General features: G+C 53.0%; 1 protein-coding gene across 3 annotated transcripts in view; it reads right to left on the bottom strand.

Moving 5' to 3' along the window:
• Positions 1–23,621, bottom strand: part of Syt7 (synaptotagmin 7) — a 52,145-nt gene extending 28,524 nt beyond the window's left edge. For all 3 annotated transcript variants that reach the window (XM_050137546.1, XM_050137543.1, XM_050137544.1), the window contains exons 1-3: positions 23,502–23,621; positions 5,176–5,279; positions 891–970 (exon numbers count right to left, since the gene is read on the bottom strand). In XM_050137546.1, coding sequence (XP_049993503.1) covers positions 891–970; positions 5,176–5,279; positions 23,502–23,598 — 281 coding nt within the window. In that variant the 5' untranslated portion in view covers positions 23,599–23,621. The remainder of the gene's footprint in view (positions 1–890; positions 971–5,175; positions 5,280–23,501) is intronic.
• Between the last annotated feature and the right edge of the window lie 1,346 nt (positions 23,622–24,967).

Raw genomic sequence — 24,967 nt, 5'->3', positions numbered from 1 at the left:
AGAATGAGAGATGCAGAAGGGCCAGGGTGTGCAGGGGTGCAGGGGAAGGGGCAGTGAAAGTAGAGGGCCTAGAATTGACAGGGGAGAGGTATGGGTAGGGCTGGGGCTCAGCTTCCAGGCAAAGCCCCTTGGCCAGCAGGCTTGATCCCATCCAGATGGGCTGAACAGAGCTCCCTATGAAGGCCTGGTCTCCGTGGAGAGCAAGGTAGAAAAAGCTCCATTCTCAGAGTCTGAGCCCTAGGTAGTCAGGCAGTTCTGAACTGCCTCCCAGGGACTCTCAGCAGAGAGTTGGCCAAGGTGGTCTTGATCTATGAACTAGTCTCTTAGATCTCAGTGGGAAACCCTAGGCAGGGTACAATCAGTAGGACCTGAAGGGGGACAAGATGCATTAGGAGGGCAGAGTCTGATTCCCCCAGCTCTCAGCACTGAGGCCAGCTGGGATCCTCATGGTTTGTCCGTCACCCTTTCTAGATTGTCCTGGGAGCATGTGTGGAGAGTAAGAAAGGAAACCCAGTCTATGAGGAGGGAGTTCCAAGCCCATAATAGGGTCTTGGGGAGGAGACTGGAGGGTCCAGGGGCCTGGCTGGAGGGTGGGGACAGTGTGTGTGACATTAAGAACTGGGTGGAAGAATCAGCACGGCACATACAGGGCTATGGGTGAGAGGCAGTCTTAAGGAGGCTACAACCTCCAAAATCTCAGGGTCTGGGCATAAGCACCAAAAGGGGGCCCTGGAGTTATCCAGTGTTCTGAGACTAAGACATGGGCATGGCCTCAGGGAGTGAGGGAGATATTAAATATGTCTGTGGCCAGGTCAGAGGACTGGGAGAAGGGGCTTCTCCCATTGGGGCTATCTGTGTACCCCCCAAAAAACTGACAGCCTGGCACCTACTTGATGGCTTTCTTCTCACTGCGCCCACGCCCCGAGTCTGGCGTGCCCACCGTCTCCAAGGAGTTCTTGTAGCGTTTGCCCTGCGAAGACAGTATCAGGGTTACTTCTTGGGGGAAGATCAGGACAGTCCCCTCTCCCCAGATCAGGGGCTTCAGAGGAAATGAGAGAGACTAGAATTTAGATTATCAACAAACTCCTGAGCCAATGTGAGCAATTGCTGCCCCATGCCTGGGTACCCTGTGGGCTCTAGGACCTGCCTCTGCCCACAAGCTATCCTTCATGCCTGACCCTCAGGTATCAGGCCATCCTGTCTGCCTGTCTCCTGGGCCTCTGGCCCAGCTCCCAGAAACACAGTTCCCTCTGCCGTGGACAGACGGCTCTCAGGCGCCTGGCCACGTCACAGTGTCCACGTCACCACCCCCAGATGGTGGGGGTGGCATCCTGCAGGGCAAGGTTGGCAATGGCCAATGACGTGAGTGGTGGGGGAGGGTGCAGGCCACATGCCTGAGTCTGCCAGGGTTGTCAGTCACTGCCTGGGGTCTTGCTGGGGTCCTCATGCCCTAGGGCTAGGAGGCAGGGACAAGACCTCTGTAAGACTTCATTTTGGGAAGAGAGAGTACATCCTAACCCTGGGGGTTCCAAGGATTCCTGGCCCCTGGACAGCCCCCAGAGTTGCTTAGCCCAATGTGAGCAGAAAAGAAGCAGGGCAGGGATGGGCACCCTGGTTCCACCAGCACAAGAAAGAATAGCAACGGCTAGGCCTGCTGCTGGGAAGGTGAGCACCATTCACCTTCTCGGTTTGGGTTTCTAAATTTAGCTCATGCAGAGCCCAGCCCCATTAACATTCCTGGCTGCCACCAAGCATCCTCACGAACACCCCATGGACCTCAAGCCTGGGCCAGGCACCAGGTTGGTGCAGGCAATTCGAGAATGCAGGCTGAACAGGAGCCAGGTCTGCCCTGCCGACCCCTTTACCACTGGGTACTACTAACTGGTCCTGACCTAGCTTAACGGTGACAGACAAACGCAGACACACAGACACACATGTATGCAAGCATGCACGTGCATGCTTTGATAGTCCCTCATGTGCACCAACACCATAGCCACAACAGTCAATTATTCCATCCTTCCAAACACAGAATAAAAGCTGCCACAGCCGTGTTCCCACATGCCCCCACCAGCTGCAGCCCCTTCCTGGCCACAGGAGCCCGGGGAAACCGCAGCAAAGCTCCCATGAATATGTGGTGAGCAGAGCCCTCCATTCATTCTAGCTGCAGCACCTCTACAGCTCAGGACACCTTGATGTGGCCCTGGCGAGGTTACGGGTGCCCCCATGTCACCCTGGTCAAGCCTTCCACCCTCTCTGACCTCTCTCTCCTCCCTCCTGGAATGGTTTGCTGTCATCAGGTGGGTCCAATGGAGAAGGGGCTCCTGCTACCAGACAGCATCACTTTCTCTGTTTATTGATGTCGGTTCCTATATCCTGGCACAAAGCCACACAAAGGCAAGGCTGTTAACCCTCTAGCACCTAGAGTGACACTGGCACCTACAAGTAGTTTCCAGCACCAACTGGAAGTGCCGTCCTATTTCCTATTTCTCGGGCTCAAGTTGTTTCCCTGAGCTGAAATCTTCAAACTCAAATACAGAGGTGCCAGGCCCTTCAGGCCCACAGAGTCACCCTTCCTCACATTCTTGGTCCTTCTCATCATTCGTAAGTTAGAGGTTCAAACCCCAAATAATTCCCAACATTGACTGAGTCCATCAGTGGTGAGGCCATGCTGTGGTCACCAAAGGCTATTTTTGGAAGGACCTTAGGTAGGAGCCAGAGTCCCGCTATTCGCCAACATCTGGGCAGTACAGGGCCCTTCTGAGGGAAACCTTGGAACGTCTTCTACCTTCTCTTTTTTCCGGGTATTTGCAGGAGAGCTTGCCTTGGCTAGCACCCTCTTCCAAGGATGGCCGGCTGCCCCTTCCTCAAGGCCAGGCAGGACTGGGTTGGTGATCTTGATTGTCTTCCATCTGCAGCTCAGAGAACGTTTCTTGCTGTGACTGAGTGTGCAGCAGGAGCCAGGGTGCCATGTGGGGCAGGACCAGGGCAGGACTGGGCTGGGGCAGTGAGGATTTCACACAACAACCCAAACTAACAGAAACCCTAGGTGACGTCCCAGAGATATTGGGTGGCTTGAGAGGAGCCCCATGCCTACTTGTCAGGAAGGGGACTTGCCAGCATGATCCGGAAAAAGCCAGCTGAAGATTATGGAAGTTATTAATGTTTGGAAATGGGATCTGGGCTGTCAAGGTATCATGTCACTAGGGCTGAAGGCATAGGAAGGCAAGGAGAGCCCAGCTGCTGCCTGTGAGGACAGCATATTAAAACTCATTCTAAAGACCAAGGGAATAGCCTGGGTAAAAAGGGTCCTGTTACCCAGGATCCATGGTGCCAGGAGCGGGTGGGGGTGGGGGTGGGGGGATGCTGAGGAAGTGATGGTCTATGAGAGTTAGTCCAGGGATACAGACTGTGCTCTGGAACCCTGGGAAGGTTCCTGGCTGGAGGCTGCGGTGTGGTTGGGCCAGAGAGATTTCTGGTTCAGAACCTTCAAATGCCCAAGTTCCCAACTACAAACAAACCTGACCCATACTCTGTTCCCTTTGGAGATGAGGGCTGGTGGGATGAGGTCACTTGTACTCTGGCCTTGGAAAGGGCGTCTTCACACACAGACGCAAACCACTCAGAGTGGCACAGTGCATATGCAGGGAAGACACGGGCAGACCTCAGTTACCAAGGATCTGAGAAAATGGTACACGTCCTGCTGCTCAGCAGTATGTGCACACGCACACGTACGTGCACACACAGACATGTGCATGCACACACACATGCACACACACACGTGCACGCACACACACAGACACAGTCACCAGCTCATACAACCTTTTTCCTCTGCGTTCAAACAGACAGGCAGGGGCAGCCTAACTGGTCCTACAATAAGGCAACAAGGCACCCACCAGGCCACAGGATATGCAGAACAGCCACTTCCAAAGTCTCAGAAGACACTGGTACTCAGCTTACAAAGCCCAACTTCCTCCAGTACCTTGAAATTTTGAGGCAGATACAGTGGACCAAGGAACAACGGAGGGCAGCTAGCTTACACCCCTGCCCATAGCAGGGGACAGGTCACACTCATGCAGGGAACTGAACTTGTGGTTCTTCCCCAGTTCAATACCCCAGGGTGTAGAGGCTCACCCAAACACAAATTTGCCTTCTTGAAGGAGCCATGTTGGGTTCTCCCCATAGGTTCCTCACCAGACCTCAAACTCTTTCCTAAACTCCCTGCCCTTCTCTTCCTACATGGGAGTGGGGTATGCAGCCTCTCCCAACTCAGGGCCTGTAACTCAGCTTTCAGCTTGCCCCTATGGTCCCTCCGTATATGCTGCCCCATCATCCTATCCGGAACAGGGGTGGGGTATGGGCATGAGGGCTAGAGGAGTGCCTAATCCCTGCCTGCATTTGGGACATCTCTGGACCTCTATTGAGATCACTCCTTGTAGCCTTCTCAAGTCCTACTGCGCTACTGGGCAGGGTGGGAGGTGGGACTCAAGCTTGAAGGGCCCGGAGAGGGGGTCCTGCGGGAACAGCAGCGCTTGCCTCGCTGCAGTGTGCTGGCGGAACGGGTGGCTCTCAGCTCTCCCTCCCGGCGCCCTCGGGTGATGAATGTCCCTCCTGACAGTCTCGTTACTTATTGATAGCCTAATCCCGCTCGTTAATTCCCCAGCCCTCGTTAAAAATGAAAAGAAGCCGTTTGTGCTTGTACAAACCAGGAGAATCAGGATGGATATGCAGGCGGCTGAGGGGTGGGGCGGGGCGGGCGGCGCCTTCTCATTGGTCAGAAGGCTATGCGGATTGGTCCCTCCCACCAGAGGGGCCGTGGGGCGGGAAAGGGGGGTGCGACGAGCGGGGCCTCAATTCTCAGTCTGCGCGTGTGTGTCTGCAGTTCTTTATGCGTGAGGTGAAACATGGGAGCGCACCCGCCTGCTCGTGTAGTGCTCCACGAGTTTGTCCCCATGTGCGTGCCTCCGGGTGTAAAAAGATGTATAGGACCAAGACCCAAGCAAAGGAAGTGGGCGAGTATGTACAAGTTTGTGGTGTGAAGTTCTGTGCACTTGTTCCTGGCTGGGGGCAGGCAGGTCCTCTGCTTAGGCACACCATAGAATTCACAAGCCAGCGACTGCAGGATGGCCGGGTGCAGGGTAGGCCCAGCCCCAAAGGGTCTCCCCATAAGAGCCTCACCAGTTTGCGCTGACACCAGTGGCACAGGCCGCAGAGGACGATAGTGACGCTAAGGCTGACGGTGATGATGGCAGAGACCAGCAGGACATCGCGGGTGGGCGCCCCTGAGGAGGACATGCACAGTCAGAGCATTATGGGCCAGAGCCACTCTCCATCCCAGAGTCGCTAGAACAAGCACCCCTCCCCCTCCTTTCTGGTACTTTCCACTACCAGCTCTGCTTTTTCTGCCTGAACCTGAGAAGTCTTCCCTGCTCAGTGCCTCAGCTTCTTCCTCAGTACACACTGCATAGACACTCTGTCGTTCTCTAAACATTACGCCTTTCAAAGGGAGAGGACTTGCTGATGCCCCGTAGGTCCATCAATGGCTCTAGAGGAGCCACTGCTTCTGTGTGGCCTTCTTCTGCTTCCACATGCCACACTCAATTCTGAACAAGCAAACGGGCTCAAAGGCCATCTGCCTTCTGAGTACCTTCAGACTCTCTTAAGGGCTTGGCCAAGACTCAACAGAGACATGTGTAATCAAAGGGAATTGCTGGGATCTTCAGCCCACATTAACTCAACTTTGCTTGTGCTGGAAGCCCTCTCCTGTCAGCTCCATCCTAAGCCCCTTGGCTTGCTTCCAGCCTTCTCATCCCTGTTGGCTCCAGCCTCCTCAGCATTATTTGTAAGGTTCCAGACGCTCACAAGAGCCACCTGAAGCTTCCATCTTAAGCATTCTGCGGTCTCATATTTTAAGGGTGGAGACCCACTGTGGGAGGAAAGCCCCAGGTTTCCGCACAGATTCTGTTTCTTAACTCTGTGGTGCTGGAGCAGTCGTATGAGCACTCAGTTTTCTCCTCTGGAAATGCAGATTTAACAGCCTCCCCTGTCTTCCTCACAGGGGGCTGTAAACAGCATAAAACAAATGTACAGGATGCAAAACCTGAACCAAAAATGACCATGTGGGAGAGTGAGAGGGGAAAAGGCAACAAGGAGCATTCATGAGCTCTGAATGTGTGTGCACTGGGATGTGTCCTAAATCAAGATGTGTGCACTGGGATGTGCCCTAAATCAAGGAGATGCAGTTTATTTACAGAGGAGCCTGCATGGGCCGCTTGGTGCCAGTGATTGTGGTAATTAAGAGTTGACGATATCTGTCTGGTCCTGGTTCCTGCGGTTTTAGCTTCTGCCTCTCCTCTCCTCCGGGTCTCTCCTGCATAGATGCCTCACGGTGGTGGTCATTCTCAGCCCTCAGGGCCCCTCCCACCACTGCGGCACCCCGAGGAGCTTATTTACTCTCTATTCTTTCTAAAACGCTGCTGTTCGGGCCAAACCAACTTCCTAGACCTCCCTGGAACCATCACCCTCACACAGCCTTCACCAGCCCAACACCTGCCAGCCAATTGCTTGTTCCTACTCACAGGAAACCCCCGAGTCAATTCCTGTCAGCCGCATGTGCAGCAACCGTGAGCTCTGATCTGGCCCTGCCCTATGGCCATGGGCAAGCCCTTGCTGTCTGGGACACCAGTGTCAAACATGCGGAAGAGTTGACCCTTTCTGATTCAGAGAATGAGTCCGGAGTTCCGGGTATCTCACCTAGAGGGACGACTTCGTCCTCGTGACAACAAACGAGACAAGGACTATGCTAGTGTCGATTTGCAGACAGGGTAACTGAGGCTTAAGGGGCTGTGAGATCATGTTCAGTCGCTCAGCAAGTGGATGAGAACTGAGGTCCAAGCCCAGGCAGTCTGTTTCATGGTCCATGCTCTTTACCTTAGATATTGGTTAGTAGTGCTCAAAGTGCACCCTTTGCAACACCTAGGGTTCTCTAGACTCTCTTGGGAGCTGCAGAGGTAGATTCCGAGTAGAGAAGGCTGAAGCCCCTCTTCAGTCAATTCAGCATCATTTCCCTTGGTTTTAACATCTTGGACTTTTGAAGAAAATTACATTTGAAGAAGGAGATGCTGAGCAAAGTTGAATCCCTCTGGAACGATGGCTCTAGGGTCTCCTGCAGTGTGGATGCTATTATCTTTCAAGGAGCTGACTCCTCCCCCACAAGATCCGTCAGCCCCCTCAGCATCCTTCGCACAGCCCTTGAAGGCAGGGTGAAACAAATGCTTGCCATTACAAATTGCACTGATGTTGGGAATAAAAGTGACAAGATGTCCTTGGCTAGCATGCCCTCAAGTACTGTTACCATCAAGGGGCACAAGCGTGTTCTCGCCTGCCAGCCAGCAGGAACCATTCCTGAAGGATGGAGTCATCGTCTTCCCGGGCTTCAAGGGACCTTGAAGTCACAGAGTCAGGCCCCATGATGCATGATCCCCTCTGGACAGCCCTGGTGGTGACAGGGAGCTGTTCCTGCAGGAGACTGGCTCTCCTGCAGACACACCATTGAGGAGGCCGCTGTAGCTTGTGCCGAGTCCAATCTGTCTCCCTGTGACTCGCAGCCGCGGTCCTCAGCCTGCCCTCGGGCAGCTCTGCCACATGACAGGCCTCTGAATCCTTGCCGACAGTTCTCATGTCCCCTTCAAGTCTTCTCCAGGCAAGGCCGCCCCAGCTCTTCTATCCCTTCCTCAGATGACACGCATGGTTTCAAGTCCCCTTATCGTCAGCACATTAACATTTGAGGAAAGGAAACACGGCAGCCCTAGTCAGCCTTGGCCCAGGGCGGAGTTCCACGACCTCTCCTTGGGCAGAGGAGACATCCTGGGTCCCCAGGGGTGAGACACAGACAAGGGCAGACAGATGACATTGGGAGATCTGGGAGGCAGGGCAAACCAGGAGCTAAGCAGAACCAGCCTGCTGGGCCAATTGTAGTGGGTGTCCAGGGAGGGAGGGGTGAGCTCAGGCGTACTGCTGCCCCCTCTGCCCAGGCCTGTGCTGGGCATGTCCCGTCCTGCCCATACCACCCCCAAGCAAACCTCAAAGAAAGGAGAAGCAAAGAGGTAGCCCCTTTCCGAAGGGGGCCCAACTGCCAATACACAGAATGCTCTAGCAGGTCAGCTCTATGGGGGCGGAGATCAGCTTCTTAGGTAGCACGATCCCATCACGGAGGCTGGAACCTGGTATATAGTAGGTGCTCAATAAATACTTATTGGAAGAATAATGAGAAAGACTCCCAGGCCTCTGGGAGTAAGAATAGCCGTGGGAGGCTGCTATTTATTAGGCGCCCACTGTGTACCACACTTCCGGGCCTGCCTATGCTTCACTCACTCCGGTATCCTTGGTGACACACAAAGACGTGCTCAGTAAATATTGTTTGAATGTTCAACGCCCGCATATGGTATCTCATTTGTCACCCAAACAAGATAGAAGGGAAGAGATGGGAGAGGCACTAAGGACAGTCTCGGAGCCTTTCTCTTTCACACACACGCACACAGGCACACACAGACACACACACATACAAATCTGCCCTACAAACCCTTGAGTTGTCAGTACCCTGACGAGAGCGCCTCCATGAAGCCTCCCGTAATCTGCACAGTGAGAACTGAGGTCTTATGCTTCAGCATTCCCACGGCCCTGTGCCTGTAACCATCTTTGAGGGGTGTAGTATTTGCGTGCTGCGGCTCAGACTCTTCTAAGCCGTGTGATTTAATCCCTGCATGCCTTGGTTTCTCTACCTGTAAGCGAGCACTAATAATAGCACAGTTTTCCTTGGACCACTGGGAGACTAACAGGAATTAGCACATATAATGTGCTCAGCACAGTGCCTGACACAGAGTAAGCAATAAACGCTGGCCATTATCATAGCATTACCGCACTGTGTCCTGGACCAGAGATATCTGGGGCAGGGAGCTGGGCTCGCTGAGAGCCGAATGAAACATTGAACTGGTTCACCCTCAGTTCTCCCTAGGACAAGCAGAGGCCAAGGGTCCCATTTTACTGGGTTCTGTGCATTCTTATCCACCCCCTGCCGCAGGAAGTGCCTCTCTAGAAGCTTAACTGTGGCAGGCAGGCATCAGTGAGTGCTCCGTGAACGGAGCGGGGAGGGCTGGCTGTGGGGTAGGGGCAGCAGCTGGAAGCCAGGCTGGGCCTCAGGTGTGAACTGTAGAGACCTGGTGCAGGTTGGTAAGGCTTTGCTTCCACTGCCTCTCATCTCCTCAGCAAGCCATGATTTATGGATGAACAGAATCAAACAGGACCGCGGGCTGCTGGATGCCCTGGGGAAGCTGCTTGAGAAGCAATGGACTTCTGAAGGCAAGCTCACTGGCTGCCTGGTAGGGGGAGGGTAGGTATATGCACAAAGAACACAGATACATGCACCACAGCCCTCTCACGTACACACAACATGGAGACTCATCCCTAACACAGATATTCACACACACACACACACACACACACGCATGCATGCATGCCCATGGCCAGGGCCATGGGCAGATGTCCAGTCCACTCTATCACTCAGAAGGCCTGGGCTTTCAGACACTTCCTCTGGCTTGGAACTCTCGCTCCTGAGTGGGATGTCATTTGTCCACTCACACATTGCCTCCTCTTTCCTTTCCGGGTGGAGCACAGTAGGCGTCTTGGGAGCCCGTGACCTGGGTTCAAGCACCAGCCCCATCAACGGCCACCTGTGTAACCCAAGCAAGGCCCAGGGTGGGTCTCAGTGCTCTCCCTTCCGGTTGACGACTCCTGGTGTTGTGCTGTCAGGACTAAATGGCAGCCAACACCATTGGGGACGCCTCGTGTGGCAGATACCACACCGGGCAGTCTCTGCGTATCATTTCTAGGACCTTGGGCTATTAGGATTCCCCACTGATGGGGGAAGAAGCAGAGGTCCGGAGAGCCAAAAGGCCCTTGAGCCTGTGCTTTCAAGCATGCTACAGTGGCCTCCCTCTGGGGGGAAGGAGGTCACAAGATGTGCTACACACGGCACGGCCTAGCCACACCCACTTCACTCATTCCCACAAGCCCCTGGGCCAGTCATTTCATGCTTAGGAGGTTTTGCATGCTGTCTTAGTTAGGTTTCTATTGCGGTGATAAAGACGATGACCAAAAGTAACTTGGGGAGGAAAAGGTTTATTTCATTTTACACTTTCAGGTACTACTCCATCAGTGAGAGAAGTCAGGGCAAGAACTCAAGCAGGGCAGGAAACTGGAGGCAGAAACTGAAGCATAAGCCACGGGGGAATGCCGCTTACAGGCTTACCCCTTCTGGCTTGCTCAGTTTGCTTTCTTATACTCCAAGGACCATCTGCCCAGGAGTGGTACCACCCACAGTGGACTGGGCCCTCACACGTCAATCATTAATCAAGAAAATGCTCTATTGACTTGCCTACAGGCAATCTGGATGGAAGCATTTTCTCAAGTAAAATTACCTCTTCCTAGATATGTCTAGGTTTGTGTCAGGTTGACTGGATGGCTGTTCCTTACAGCCTTTTCTTCAAGGTACTTGACCAAATATGGTCTTTACTGCCTTCCTATGTACTGAAACTATGACAGGTCACCATTTGGGATTCATCATTAGCTCTCTATATCCCTCCACGCTGGAGTGCCTGGAGGGTTGAGACCCCGGAGCCATAATCTCTGCAGTCAAACATCCATGGAGAGGCTGCGGAGATAATTGCTAACTAAATGCATGAAATCACCCAGTTCCAGGAAAGCCCACTTCCTTCAGGAAGCCCTCCCCAAGGACACAGCAGTGTCTTCGTCCTCCAAGCTTGAACTAACTGACCTTCTGTCCCATTCCCTTTTCTTGGGCATAGATCAGTTCCCTCAACCGAAGCCATGGGGTAAAGTCCTGTATTACTGGCTCATGTTGTCCAGATCATACTAGAGGGGGGCCACTGGGCCCACCAGAAACCTATACACAGGCTTGTCCTCCCAAATTCACTCATATTTGTACTCATAGATGGTGACATGGATACTGCCTGTGCCTACTACTTCCCATCAGTCTCAGCCTGGACTGTCCCCTTTCCTGGAGGCCCCTTCTGGCATCAATCATTGTAAGCTATTGATCTCCTTACCAAATACTTTTAGCCATAGTCATCAATAGCACCAAGTCGGGTTCATACGCTTCAGCACTTCTTTGAAAGCAAATTTCTTCTTGGGGAGTATGGGTGAGGGTAAGACAGTGTCTTTACTATGCAGCCCTGGCTGTACTAGAACTCAATATGTAGACCAGGCTGCCCTCGAACTCACAGAGATCGCCTGCTTCTGCCTCCTGAGTGCTGGGACTAAAGGTGTGAGCCACTGCACTCAAATGAAAGTAGTCTCTTAGCCCATTGGACAGTGAAGGAAACTGAGGGCCAAAAGGATTCAGAACCTGCCCAGGAGCATACAGCAAGAGAGAGGTAAAAGCAGGATGGGACTTGGGGTCTTCAGGACCTATGTCCTCTAGGGATGCTGTGCCTTAAATCCCTCAGTGGCTAGAGGGAAAAGAGACTGAGTGAACACCAGATAAAGAAGGCAGTGAAAGGGCTTGTCCTAGCTAGTTTCCCCCTTTCTTTTCTTTTTTCCTTTCTTTCTTTTTCTTCCTTCCTTTTTCCTTCCTTCCTTCCTTCCTTCCTTCCTTCCTTCCTTCCTTCCTTCCTTCCTTCCTTCCTCTCTTTTTGTCAACTCGACACAGCTAGAATCATTTAAGAAGAGGGAACCTCCATGAAGAGCAAGCCAGTAAACCATGTCCCTCCATGGCTTCTGCCCCCCAGGTTCTTGCCTTGAGTTCCTGCCGTGACTTCTTTCAATGATGAATTGTGATATAGAACTGTCAGATAAAATAACCCCTTTTCCCCTCAAGTTGCTCTTGGTCACATGGGGCTTTTTTTTTTTAAATCACAGCAATAGAAACCCTAACTAAGACAGGGTTCTTTTTCAAGAACTGCCCGGAAGGAGCCAGAGCTGAGTTTCCCCAGTGTTTCAGACACTTCTCTGGCATATGTTGCCTAGGGATCATCCCTCAGATGCTAGCCTGATAAAGCACCCTCAATTGATAGAGGCTCAGACTGCTTAAGAGTCCCAGGAGAATCTGGGGGCCAGGCGCTGGAGCTGGGCTAGCTGGGAGTAGAAAGAATAGAGAATAGTCAGAGGAAGTGCAGGGGTTCCATTATTGTACTGATTAGGGCACAGCCACTATTCTACACACACACACACACACATGCAGACACAAGACACACACACACGAGAGAGAGAGAGAGAGAGAGAGAGAGAGAGAGAGAGAGAGAGAGAGAGAGAGGGAGAGAGGAGTATTGTTGGGGGTGGTTGGGTCTATATCTGCCAGCACCTTCCCATACTGAGCCTTCCTCCTCCCACCTGATTTTGCACTGTGCTGAGCTTCCCTCAGCCCTCAGGATGACGTTCAAGGTGGAAAGCAGTGAGAGCTGGCGTCACGGCTTTCCATAGGAAGCCCCCCTCCAAATGCATGCCGAGCATATGGAAATTGGGGTAGCATTTACAAGTGGACAGAGCCTACCCGCCTGGGGTAGGTAATGTGGGCATGGGAAAGGTACATTTGTGTGCTTGCGTCACCTCCATTCCTTCCCCAGCCCAGGACACATCAGAAAGCCAGGAAGTGGTGAGAAGGAAAGGCAGAAGCCCTGAGCCAAGCCCTGGAGCCCGAGCAGGCAAAGCTCCGCTGCTTGGCATTCAGTAGAATTTTCTGTCCTCTCTTCACTCCGAAACTCCTCCTTCCAGGCCACCCACCTTGGAGCCTGGCAGCTCTCTTCTTACAAGAGAAAGAGAAAAGGAGATGGGTGGGAGAAGAGAAAAGGAAAAAGGAGGGGAGAGAGCCCAGCATGCCTTTCAAAGGCAAGCTGGGTCTTGGCCCTCTCCCATGCCCTCTGGACATTGTCTCTGAATGTCCTTCGGAAAGCAGTGGAGGAGCCCGCAATACCTTGGGCCTCACCTGGGGCAAGAACAAGAGGAGGCCCGAGGGGAAGTGTTTTGGAAAGTTACAAGTAGCTGAAAATAGGGGCTTAACACAAGCAAGCTTCCTCAACCTTGACTGTAATAAAAACAGATAGTGTGTGAGCGAGCCAGGGAGAGCATGCTGGCAGGGGCCGCAGAGGCCGGCTGCATGCAGACAGTTTAGAATTCAGAGGCGATGCCAAGTGAGTAAACAGCGAATGAAGGCTTATCCGGATGGGCCAGAAGCCGGTCCAGCAAGAACTGGATAGGGACATGTCAGGATCCACAAGCACCCCGACTCCTCATCAGAAGGTGAGGCCTGGCAAGCTCCAGGGTCTTATCCATGCCTCCCCTATTTCTGCTCTCTCTTCCAGCAGAAATCACCATGGCCTAGGGAATCACGGCTCACATTTGTACTGTGAGGAACAGTTTATGAAATGCTGGACAGTTTACCGAAGGTTTTACATCCACTATCACACTTAATGGAGATCACGAGGGCATCTTTTGTCCAGTCACCTCCTCCCCACACCACAGTCACCCTCACCTCCCACAATTCCTGGCCTGGAATTGCTTTGAGTGCTGGCCTTCAGCCTCAAAAGGAAGGGAGACAGGCTATCTGTAGACTACAGAGATCTGCCGAGGCCAGAAGCCGTCAGGATCAAGGCCGTTCAGGATGGACAGGTTCAAGTGTCAGCTCCATGCAGGGTATCTGGCCAAGTTATCCAGGAACCTGCTGCTCTCCCTGCCCACCTTGTTCCCAAAGCTGATGAGATGCCTGGGTAGCCATGAAAATGATCACATCCATCAGAGCAGCAGGGACCCAAGGAAGGAGGAGCTCACAGGAAGAGCCTCTCCGGCAGGAGCGTGGAGCGGGGGCAGGATCAGGGATGTGTGATGATTAAGTACAAGCCTTGACCACTAGTTACTCCTATGAATAATGCATTGTTGTGCCTTGGCCTAAATCAGCATCTTATTGTTATTAATAATACACGGCAGCACAGAGGCTGGAGTTGGAACACTGTGCTGTATCTCATTGGAGGATCTCAGAGCACCACGCAGTTCCTCATACTGATGACTCAACGCCACCTCCCCAGGCTACAGGCTTCCTTATGGGCCAGGAAGGGCACCTGTCCTTCTCTGACTTCCTCCCACCTGAGGCTTGGAGTCACAAAGGCCACATGAGTGAGGACTCATCCATCCTGGATCTCAAGAACTCATCCAGGGTTCTGGGTGGGGGAGGGAAGGGCACTTAATCTTCGCCAGCTCAAGGGCTCTTGAAGATGCAAGATTTTGTGAAGCAGCTTCCGGAGATGTTTAAGAAGGTAAGAGGTAACTAGAGAGGGCCTCCAGACATGGGCAAGGAGGATGGAGAGACACTGGTAGGGATTTGAATCCAGCTCTGCCACTCATCAGTTGTGTGACCTTGGGCTACTCAACTCTGCTCTCTGTTCTCAGCCTTGTCGCTAGAACTTAGGGTGTCCCTCCTGTGCCTGCTAGTTCACTATGTCTTTGTCACAGGGTTAGGACCCAGCCACTGAGCGCTGCAGTGCTGTCCGTGGTCCTGAAACAGATGTAGGACCGCCCATCCCTGTCCTTGGTGCTGAACAGTCCTCGGTCCCAGAACTGTGATCTTCTCATTGTTCCTCTAGAAAAAGACTCGAGACTGGAACCTTCTCACAATTACAAAGCAGTAGCTCTACCTTCCTCTGCCGGTCCCTCCCTGACCAAGCCCCAGCTGAAGCCACAAGAAGACTCCAGAGCTCCTTTTCTTTAGATGGCCAGGCCCCAGGAAGTCACAAGTCTCTCGTCAAAAGTAAATACCACACCCTCTTCCCTCTAGGCAGTCTGCCACACTGCCTCCTGGTGGCAGTCTTGGAACTGCACTCAGAGCAGGAGCACAGAAGGTCCCCAGTGGTGGTGCAGGGTGCCGGGAAGGAGCAGCAGAAGGCCTGGCCCCCGCCGCCCCCTCACTGCTCCTAGGGCAATCTGGCACTCTGAGCTTGCATCGTTGCCCAACACATGCACGCTCTAACTCGTCCGTCCTTGTCCTAGCCTGGTTGGGCGCCTGGCTGCTCGGGTCACAGTGCAGACTGAACACAGATGACCAGAATGAACCAATCAAAACTTGCCGATTCCTTCTCCAGGTGGTGGGCGGTGTTCACTTGACAAACATCAACCCTCTCCTCCCATTGCTAGGCCAGAAAACTCCTATAATTTGCTTCCCTTAGGGCTGAGCCTCCATCCCCTTCAGTCACCTAAAAGAGGACCTCCTCACAGCCCTTCCCTAGAAAAAAGTGAGCAGCTTGGGGAGGAGGCCATACCCATGAGACACTCCTATTCTACAGGTGGGAGGTTCTTAAAGAAGCAGTTGCGCTTGGTGATGCTACAGATCTATGCTAGCCAGGCTAGCTGAAGAAACTCCCCCTAGTCACCCAAAACTAAAAGCAGGAATAAGGGGGCTGGCAACAGGGCTCATCTGGTATATATGAGTATACATATATTTATATATTGCCGCGGACCGTCCCTCTCGGAGACCACCACCCACGGGGGACCAAGGTGAAGGACAGGATAGTCAGGATACGATGCAAGGGAAATGATGTAGATATATGGTATATATATATGCACCAGGTCCTAGGCTTGGTTTCCAGCACACCATATGCTGGGAATGATGGTGCACACCTGTAATTCTGTATTCAGGACATAGAGGCAGGCAGGACTCCTGAAACCCTACCTCAGCCAAACGAACAAAAGCAAAGCAGATGAAATCACCGAAGACAATATGAACCCCAGATTTTCTGACTTTGTGGAAGGAGTGACACTAATTTCCTTTAATTGCAGTAGAGCCGTCTAGTACCATTGGCTGAGCACTTGTTACATGGTAAGCGCCATGCTAAGAGCTCTACAAACATCAGCCTTGCAAACGCCCACTGGAGGGAGTGTCACAGTCAGCCTCTTACACATGGAGAACGTGGGGACCAGAGGGCAAGAGTGAGCCCTCAGAGTGGTGCAGCTGGTTAACATGAAGGCTGGCATGGGAAACCAACTGCATGGGAAATCTTTGCACCCTTAAACTTCAGCTCTCTCCCAGCGTTCCAGAGGCCTCGCCCTCCCTCAGGTACCAGCAAGACCATTTTCTCCCTTCGTACCCTCACCTCTCAGCTGAGAGTCACATGGATGAGACAGTAGCCGTGCACTCAGCAGTGTGTGTAGCCTAAGGGTTGTCATAGCCACTGACTGAAAGTCGTGACACTGAGGGCTGAGGGCAGGCAGGGATGGCCTGGTTCTGACCTCACAGGAGTCAACACCAAGGCTCAGAGGAATAAATGGCTTGCCCTAAGTCACATTTTGAGTCAGAACTCAGTTGAAGGAGGAGGGCCTGCCAGCGCAGTACTTATTTCCCACTTGCTCAAGGCTGAGTGCTGGGTCCACAGGGCTGGAAAATCCTCAGGGCTAGGAGGCTTTCTGAGGCCCTGACCCAGGCTGCCTCCCCTCTCCTCTTCCTGCTCCCCAGAGACCACCAGCTGGCTCAGCTTTAAGTTGAAGTCTTGGAGTCTCATTCTAAATGTTTTTTTTTTTCTTCCAGGCAATTACCTCCTGCTAATTAGGAAGCAAGGCTGCCTGTCCCAGGGCCCTGGACTGACCCCTTTCTCCACCCACAGGGATGAGGGTATGTGGAGGCAGTGAGTGCCAGTACTAGTCACAAACACTTCCTGGCTCGGGGCGGTCGGGCAGTGGAGGATCGAGTAGTTTCAAGGACATGGAGAAGGGAAGTGAAGATGCTCAGAGGTGAGGGGGAAGTGAGCCAGGAGCCCAGGATTTAGAAGCAGCCTAGACACACTCATGTAGAGTAATAGAGACCTGGGCAGCAGAAGGGGCCAGAATACCTGGCATACCATAGACATGAGGAAGTTGAGAAGGAAAGAATGAAGGAAAGAGTCTAAGGAACTGACGCAGAGACAGACAGATCTCCGTTCTTCAGAGAGGAGAAAGAAGGTACCCTATAAGATGGCCAACATTACAAAAGAGAATGGCAAAGAGGGAGAAACTAGGAGACTCCAAGAGGGAGAAGGAGACAGGAAGGACAGGGAGGAAGGAGGAATCGCTGGAAGAAACCCCAGGGAGGAGTGGAGAATGAGGGAGAATGACTTGGAGTAGCAGCTCCCAGAGCCCCAAGAAGGGTTACTTCTACATTGTTGTCCTTGAGCCTCCCCAATGTCAGTACCCAGCCAGCCGGGCCTGCGTGCCTTCTTCCTACACAGCCACAGGTGTGGGCAGGCACGATGATCACCCACCGGCTAGCTCATGCCCCAGATGTTCCACATTCTGGGGACAGCCAGCTGAGTTTCCTCCATGCCAACCTGTAACCCCTTCCTGTGGGCTGAGCCAGGGGACCCTCCAGGGTCACAGTAACATGACTGGAGCATGTGGGGATGCATGCTGCAGACTCTCCGTGTCTCAGCAGGAGGAATAACACATAAGGAAGTAGTGATTGGCCAAGGTCACACAGCAAGTGGGTGAGGAAGCCAGACAGAGGACTCTAGGACTCAGTCCCAGTGGGGGGTCCCATTCTCTGCTGAGCAGCAACAGCAGATGAACGTGAAGCTGAGCTGCCAGCAAGTCAGACCTTGATGTGGTGGTGTATCACATGGAAAGAAGCAAGCGTGGCCAGGGCTTGAAAATGAGGCTAAAGAGGGAGGGGGCTGGGTAGGAGGGCTCTGCGAAGGCGATGATGGCAGCTAACACTATGGAGTAGTTACTAGGCACAGCGTGTCACTTGCTTAACACATGATGTGTGGGATCCCATTTGATCCCCATGACAACCCTATCACCCTATTCTAGTGAAGAAACTGAGATTCCGAAGAGCTAACCAGGGAAATGATTCTAATCTGGTGGCTAGCCAGCCACTGTCCAGAAGACCCCTCCACTATGGCATTCATTATCTGAGTTCCCAGCTCTGATCATTTAGGCCCCAAATGCCAATGGGGAGAAGTATCATGAGGCCCCACATTCAATAAGTCCCATTTCTAGGCACTGTAGCCTAGGTTCTAGTCTTGGCTCACCCACTCACTGTGTGACTTCAGGAAGGTCATTTGCCTTCTCTGGGGCTTGGTGCTCTCAACTCAACACCTAAGAGTAGGGGCCAGATAACAATGACGGTTCATGTACGTGGTGCCGACCGGCTGATGGACACAGTTCCAGGTGGCTTACACACCAAGATCCCCAGAGGCAGCACTGCTATCTCCCTTTCACACACAGAAACGGGAGCATTTCAAGGTTAAGCTGCCGAAGGTCACAATGTGAATCAGTACACAACAGAACCCATCACCTGTGAGTCTACCTGTGCAGATGTGTGTGTGTGTCTGTGCACGCGTGTGTGCATGTGTGCATATGCTTGTGGAGGCTAGAGAATGACCACGGATGTTGTTCCTCAGGAGCTGTCCATTCTGTTTTTTTTTTTTTAACATCTTTATTATTTATTTTGTTTAGAGAACATGCAGGTGCCATAGCATGCATGTGGAGGTCAGAGGACAGCTTGCAGCGGCTTTTCTTTCTTTCCACGATGTAGGTGCCAGGGTTGAACACATGATTATGCTTGGTGGCAGGTGCTTCCCCCATGGAGGATGGAGCTACCAGATATACCTTGTTTTTTCTTTCTTTCTTTCTTTCTTTCTTTCTTTCTTTCTTTCTTTCTTTCTTTCTTTCTTTCTTTTCTTTCTTTCTGATACAGGACCTCTCCCTGGCCTAGAGCTCACCAAGGTGGCTGGGCTGGCAAGTTCAGGAATCCTCCTGTCTCTTCCTCCCCAGTGCTAAGATTACAAGGGTATGCCACTGTGTGAGGATTTTGTTTTTAAATGTGTATTTTGGGGATTGAACTCAGGTCCTTGTGCTTTCAAGGCAAGCACTTTACCAACTGAGCCATCTCCCAGCCTAGAAACTCTTTTTGATCCAGAGCCCCAATGGTCTGCCTGCCACCCTGTACTCTCTTGGTCAATTCCTGCATGTGGCTTATCATTCTTTATCTGTTCATCTGTTCTTAATCAGTATCTGCTGGGTATAGCCATGCTGGACCACTAATGCCCACAAGCATTTCAGCACCAAGAAAAGGCCAACTCTGGTATGTGCTTATGCGTGTATACACACACACACACACACACACACCTCGGGACTCTGGTTGGTTTGTGGAGACCTTGTGCCATGCTTCAGCAGAGGAGCACAGCCACGTGGTAGTGACGTGGGCCACCACACCCTCTCTCTTCTGCTTCCCTCTAGTGCCTGGGTAGCTGGGACGTCACATCACACACCAGCCGGCACCCTCATCCCCACTGCCTTCCTTCCCTCACGCCTCTCCTCTAACAGAAGCAGGCACCTTCTCCAGGAAGGAAGCAGGCTCAGGCAGAGCCTGGCTCCCACGGCCTGAAGATGCCACCCAACTTGGGGATGGAGAGGGAGAAAGAAGCATCAGTTTGAGGCTCTGGGGGGCTTAGGGTCTATGGTTCCTACCAAAGACCAAGTCTTCCTTCAGTCTGGCTGTCATAACTCTGCTCTCACAACCTTAAGGATGCCAGCCCCCCTTAGCCATTTCCAAAAATGAGACAGATGGGGGCCATGGGAACAGAGGGTCTGGCCCTCACTCCCAATCAGGGTGATGGTACCACCAGGGCTCCTCTGGCTGAGTTTTAGCTGCACTCCTCCACCCCATCCCTGGTCCCTACGCTCTCCTCCCCCTGCCCAAACATCTCAGAGTTCTGGGTATTTTTAGGCCTCAGCTGACAGGCTGTGAAATCGCTCCCTTCGCACCTCCCCAACCAGGCGGGGGCTGGAGAGGGAGGAATGAGGTTGGGGAGGGCCACATAGACAATTTATTGGGCTCCTCCCAGGCTGGCAGGTGCCAAGTAGTGAGTGAGGGGCTCCTCCCCTTTTCCCCAGATCTTCTGGCAAGACAATCCCTCCACTTTGCTTGGAGAAGAATGAAAACAGGATAGAAAGGAACCTCTACTCCGTTCAGGGACTGGAGAATAAAGGGTTTATAGGGGACAGCCCTAAGCACTAACAAAGGTGCTGGGGACATCCTCTGAGTCTGAATCTGCAGCCAAACAGAGTCTAAGCACTGCCTTCTGAGAAATGGGCTGAGAGACAGACTGGCTGGGATCCTAGTAGGATAAGGGAAGCGCTAGGCAGCATAGCTCAGTGGTTACCACCCAGCCTATGGACTAAGAATCACTCAAATTCTTTACCCTGATTTGTGGAATAATCCAGCCAAGACCCTTTAGCTCTTTGGTCCTCAGTTTCCTCACCTATATAACCTAGAAAACAAGGGGATACAGATGCGTGCACGTGCACACACACCCACACTCATACACACACACACACACTCATATGCATGCATGGGCACATAGACCCAAATGTCAACATGTATATGTGTGCTGCCAGCCCCTTAATGTAAAGCTGTTTGCTCTGGAATGACTGCTCCCAACGGAAAGTGGAAGATATATCCAGATCCTGCTGGAAATGGGCCCCTGTACCAGGGACCATGGGCACGTGGAGGTGGTGGGAGGGTGGGGGGACTTGCCTAGTTGTCATGGAGACAGTTTAGCTCTGTTGAGACTCTGGAGCCCAGACTTGACAACGTGAGTGTAAGTTCTGTGGTTCCTGCTATGGCCTCGCCCTGGCCCAAAGTGAGAAGTGGGGTGCAGAAGTAATCAATGGCGGTATCGCCTATGTCCCTGCACCCTGGAACAGCTCACCTTGCCCCCTCCAACCTCCGAGGGGCCTTTCCTAATGACCCCAGTGCTAGAGGGCCCTCTCAGAGTCTCTTCTCATACCCATCCACACTGACTGCCCAGACACTGGTTTGCTAAGGTTAGGACCCAGGTCAGCTGGATCCTGAAAACTTAAGGCCTTGGGCTCAGCCCTGTTCAGGGGAGAGAATCAGGCAGGAAGACTGAGATGAAACCGGGCAGGTATGGTCCCTGGTGAGACTCTGACTCCATTGCCAGCCTGCCGCCAAACTTCCCATCTCCCATACTGCCACACGGTTATAGATCTGTTCAAAAGGCTTCCATGACCTTACAAAAACAAAACACAACTAGGGATGTGGCTCAGAGGGTAGAATTTTTGGCTAGCATGCACAGGGCCCTGGGTTTGATCCCTGGTACTTCATAATCTAAGTGTGGCAGTATAAACCTATAAACCCAGCACCTGGAGGGTAAAGGCAGGTAGACCAGAAACCCACGGTCATCTCTGGCTGTGGTAGAAGTTCCAGGCCAGTCTGGAATATATGGGACCGTGTTGCTCCTCCTGTCAGTAGCCCAGTTCCATTACGGAAGCCAGGCCTTTCCTAATCTGGCCCAATTTACCTTCCCAGGCCTCAATCCAGGTTACAGCTCCCTAGGATCTCCCAGCCAAGTTCAGGCAGTGCTCACTACTGTGTTGACTGGCCAAAACCCCTCAGGCCCCTGATCCCAGTGGCCAAATGCCTAGCCTGTGCTTCCTCCCGTGGCAAGGCAAAGCTCTTGGTTCCTGCAGCATGACTGGAATCCCGAGTTGACTTCTAATTGCAAGTCCTTGCCGGGGTGTGCTGATGATGGACACACTACGTGGGGACAAGAGCACCTGTCACACAGCAAGCACCCCACGAATCTCTGCTATCTCGACAGCGACAGATCACCGTGGCCTCAGTGAAATCCTCCCCAAACTCTTCTACTAATGAAGTAGCATGCACGTCCTTCCCAGAGCTTCCAGAACCCCCGTCCCACACATCAATCTCTCAGAACGGGGTAATGTTGATGACAGCTGCCCTTCCACATCACGAGTGTTTACTACGTGTGAAGACGGGGATGACAACTTTTCTTGCCTCATCTCTCCTCATCCTCCAGTCACCCAGAAAAGAAAAAGCATCATCATGCCCATTTCACAGAGGAGGAAACTGAGGCAGCAGGGGAGGAGTGAGACAGCCACAGTTACTTCTGCAGGAGCTCCCAAGGACAGCAGGTGGGTCCAGGGCTCTGGCTTCAGCAAGTCATCCCTGGTAGCACACACGTAAGGTGCCTAGCATATACTGAGGGCTCTGCAAATAAGTGCTTGGCTAATGTTAGTGGTGGGGAGGTGTTGGGTGAGCTGGGGAAGAATTCCTTAAGCTACATGCCCTGCAGAACACAACCTACCCCATTCCTGGAGGAAGAAACCAGGGGCTCAGAGGGGCCCTAGCTCTGCTACACACAGGGTAAGGGATGGGAAGGACAAGGAACCCTAATATCTCACTGGCCTCGAGACCCCGTGGGATGTTTTGATGAGCAACTCCTGTAGGGGGCTCTGGTGTACTCAGATTGGGCAGAGCATGAGAGGGCCTGCTCTGGGCTGGCCAAGCCAGCCGCAGCTCTCCGGCCCTGCTGACACTATCCCGTAGTAATGAGACGGATCCAATTTGTACCCAGAGCCCCACCGGGAGCAGCTGCCGCGGCAGGGTTTTGAAGTAATTTAATTGGACACATTAGCCACACAGCTCTCTCCTCTACTCCCCTGTTTGGGGCTTCATGCAGGCACCCCTTTCTCGCTTATCCAGCCCTGGCAGGAAGCAGGCGTGCACACCGTCGGTTAGAACAGACTCACTGGCACCCCTCTTTCCTTTTTATTGGGGTTACTGGAGGTGCAATAACCGGAGCCCCCTTTTGTTGATGCCAACAGTAGCTGTGCAAGCCTACGGAAGCCGAGACTTAGACCTCCCTTCTGTCTCCTCCAGCGGCTCTCTCCACCCAGCAGCCCCAGAAGCCCTCATCCTCCCCAACTCCAAGGACACTGAAGGAGCAGGGCCAGAAGCATAATGCCATTCTGACAATATGCTTGGCTTTGTCACCATCAGGGTAACTATTGATACAGGGGACAGTCCTTTTCTTAGGGTCTTGAGCAGGGGTGCAAACACACATGCATAGAATCAGACAGAGTCACCAACACACAGATGGGATTCGTTTAACCCAGCTAGGCATACACACACACAGAGCCATACGGCATCAAGGTAATCTTGTATCTGTAGATGGAATACCCCCACAACCATTCCTTGTCCACACCCATGCATGCTTACAGCTAGGTGAGGCCCTGCTCCCTGAAGATGGAAGCCTCAGAGGTGGCCAGGTTGGCAGGTTGAGGGTGTGGTAGGGGGCAGGCAGGATCCCTAGAGAGCCCACACCCTGCCAGGCTGAGTACAGGGCCAGGGGAGGGGCCCTCCCCAAAGCTTTCCGTCACAGTTCCCCATGCACCTCAATGCACCTCGCTATGAATACACTCATTAGCTGCTGTTTACAGCGGGCAGGGCACTCGGCATTCGGATGAGCACAGCTATTACAGCCAACCAGCTGCCGCCCGCACACGCACACACGTAGGTACACACAGTCACCAAGCTTCTACCACCACCCTGTCTTCCCCTTCCCCCTCACTTGAGCCCTGCACGCTCTGTCACGTGGATATACCATTTCCCCAAACATCCCAACCAACCACCCGGGGCGACACACCTTTCCCAAGGGTCCCTTCCAGGGAGAAGCTGACAAGCCTTTCTGAGTAGCCGACGAGCCAGCCCACCTTTCTCCCAATGGGTTGGAATGCAGGCATAGATGCTGGGCTCTCTCCAGCCCTTTCCACAGGTCCCATGCTGTCTGCCAACTCTGTTCCAACCCTTGGGAATTCTGCTGGGTGAGACAAAGCCTGGCCCTCCAGAGGCAAATTGGACAGAGCCCAGCAGGGCTACCCCCTGCTGCCTGAAGGTCAACACCTCCATGTCCATGGAACTGGCACAATTCACTTGGCACCACTGGCTGGGGTTCCCTGGCAAGGTAGAAGGGTACCCAGGCTTAGCCTGGCACAGGCTGGCTCCGGCACCTGGCCAGAGCAGTAACTGCCCCGATAGAGAAAGCTGACCTCATTGGCCATGAGGCCACCTGTGGGCACTGACCATGAAATGGGGACTACCCACAGAGGTGTCTGTGCCCACCTGGGATATCGCAGTGTCTCTGAGGAGCCCATCAAAGCAACAACTTCTCCTCCTCCTCCACTCAGGATTGAGCCTCCCAGCCAGCACATGGCCCCCTCAGCAACTACTCCCCTGCTGTTCTGGGCCTCACTCCCCTGGGGGAAGCAGTTATTGAAAACGGTCCATCAGATTCAATAAGAATTCAAAGTCCCTGAGAGAATAGAGGGGTGGGTGGAGAGTGGGGGTAGCTAGGAGGGGACCACATGCTCCTCCTTTGCCCTTCCCCCATGACATGCTTCAATATCAGGGCTTCAGGGCCCTTGCTCTGTTGCCCTTGGAGCCTGAGGGTCAGCTAGGACCAGGACCAACTGCCCAAAGACCTCTCTTTGCTTACTTGGTGTCCACCTGATCCTCTGCCTTCTAGTTTTCCTCCCGCCCCTCCCCACAACCTACCACAAGCTGGCCTGTCATTGCCACCATGAGCCAACCTTGTCTGGCACCCCAACCAGCAAGGAGAGGATTCAGGACCATCTCTTTTCTCCATCCCTGGGTTCGTAAACACCTAGCCTGAGCGTCGAGCTGTCTCCACAAAGCTCAGACCAGCACAGAACAGAGTCAGTGGAGGCCTGTCTCTACAGCAACTCTATAGCTTAGAGGGGCCCCTATACCCAAAGGTCATCCCTTCCCAGCCCAACGTTAGACCCTTTCCCTGCCATAGCTGTTGGAGGGAGTAAGTGTTCTGGAGTACTGACCTCAGCGCCAAGCCCCAGACACTGGCATGACAGCAAATGGAGCCCTGTGTACATGGGGTCAGCTAGGCGAGGAATTGGAGAGCAGTTGTCAGGGAAATTGGGGGATAGTCTGGCTTTGTTGGGTTTCTATACCCAGCCTTGGCTCTGCCGCTATCCATGGTCCTCATACCACAAACTGAATCTGTTCTTTCAGCCTTAATTCCAGCCTCACACCAACCCCTTCATCAGACTCTGCCCAGGGAGAAGATAGGTAGGTTTA

This window comes from Alexandromys fortis, unplaced genomic scaffold (assembly GCF_014885135.2).
Source record: "Alexandromys fortis isolate MF-2015 unplaced genomic scaffold, M_Fortis_MF-2015_v1.1 scaffold_3, whole genome shotgun sequence".
NCBI classification, from domain to species: domain Eukaryota; kingdom Metazoa; phylum Chordata; class Mammalia; order Rodentia; family Cricetidae; genus Alexandromys; species Alexandromys fortis.
This window is presented reverse-complemented; position numbering and strand designations above follow the sequence as displayed.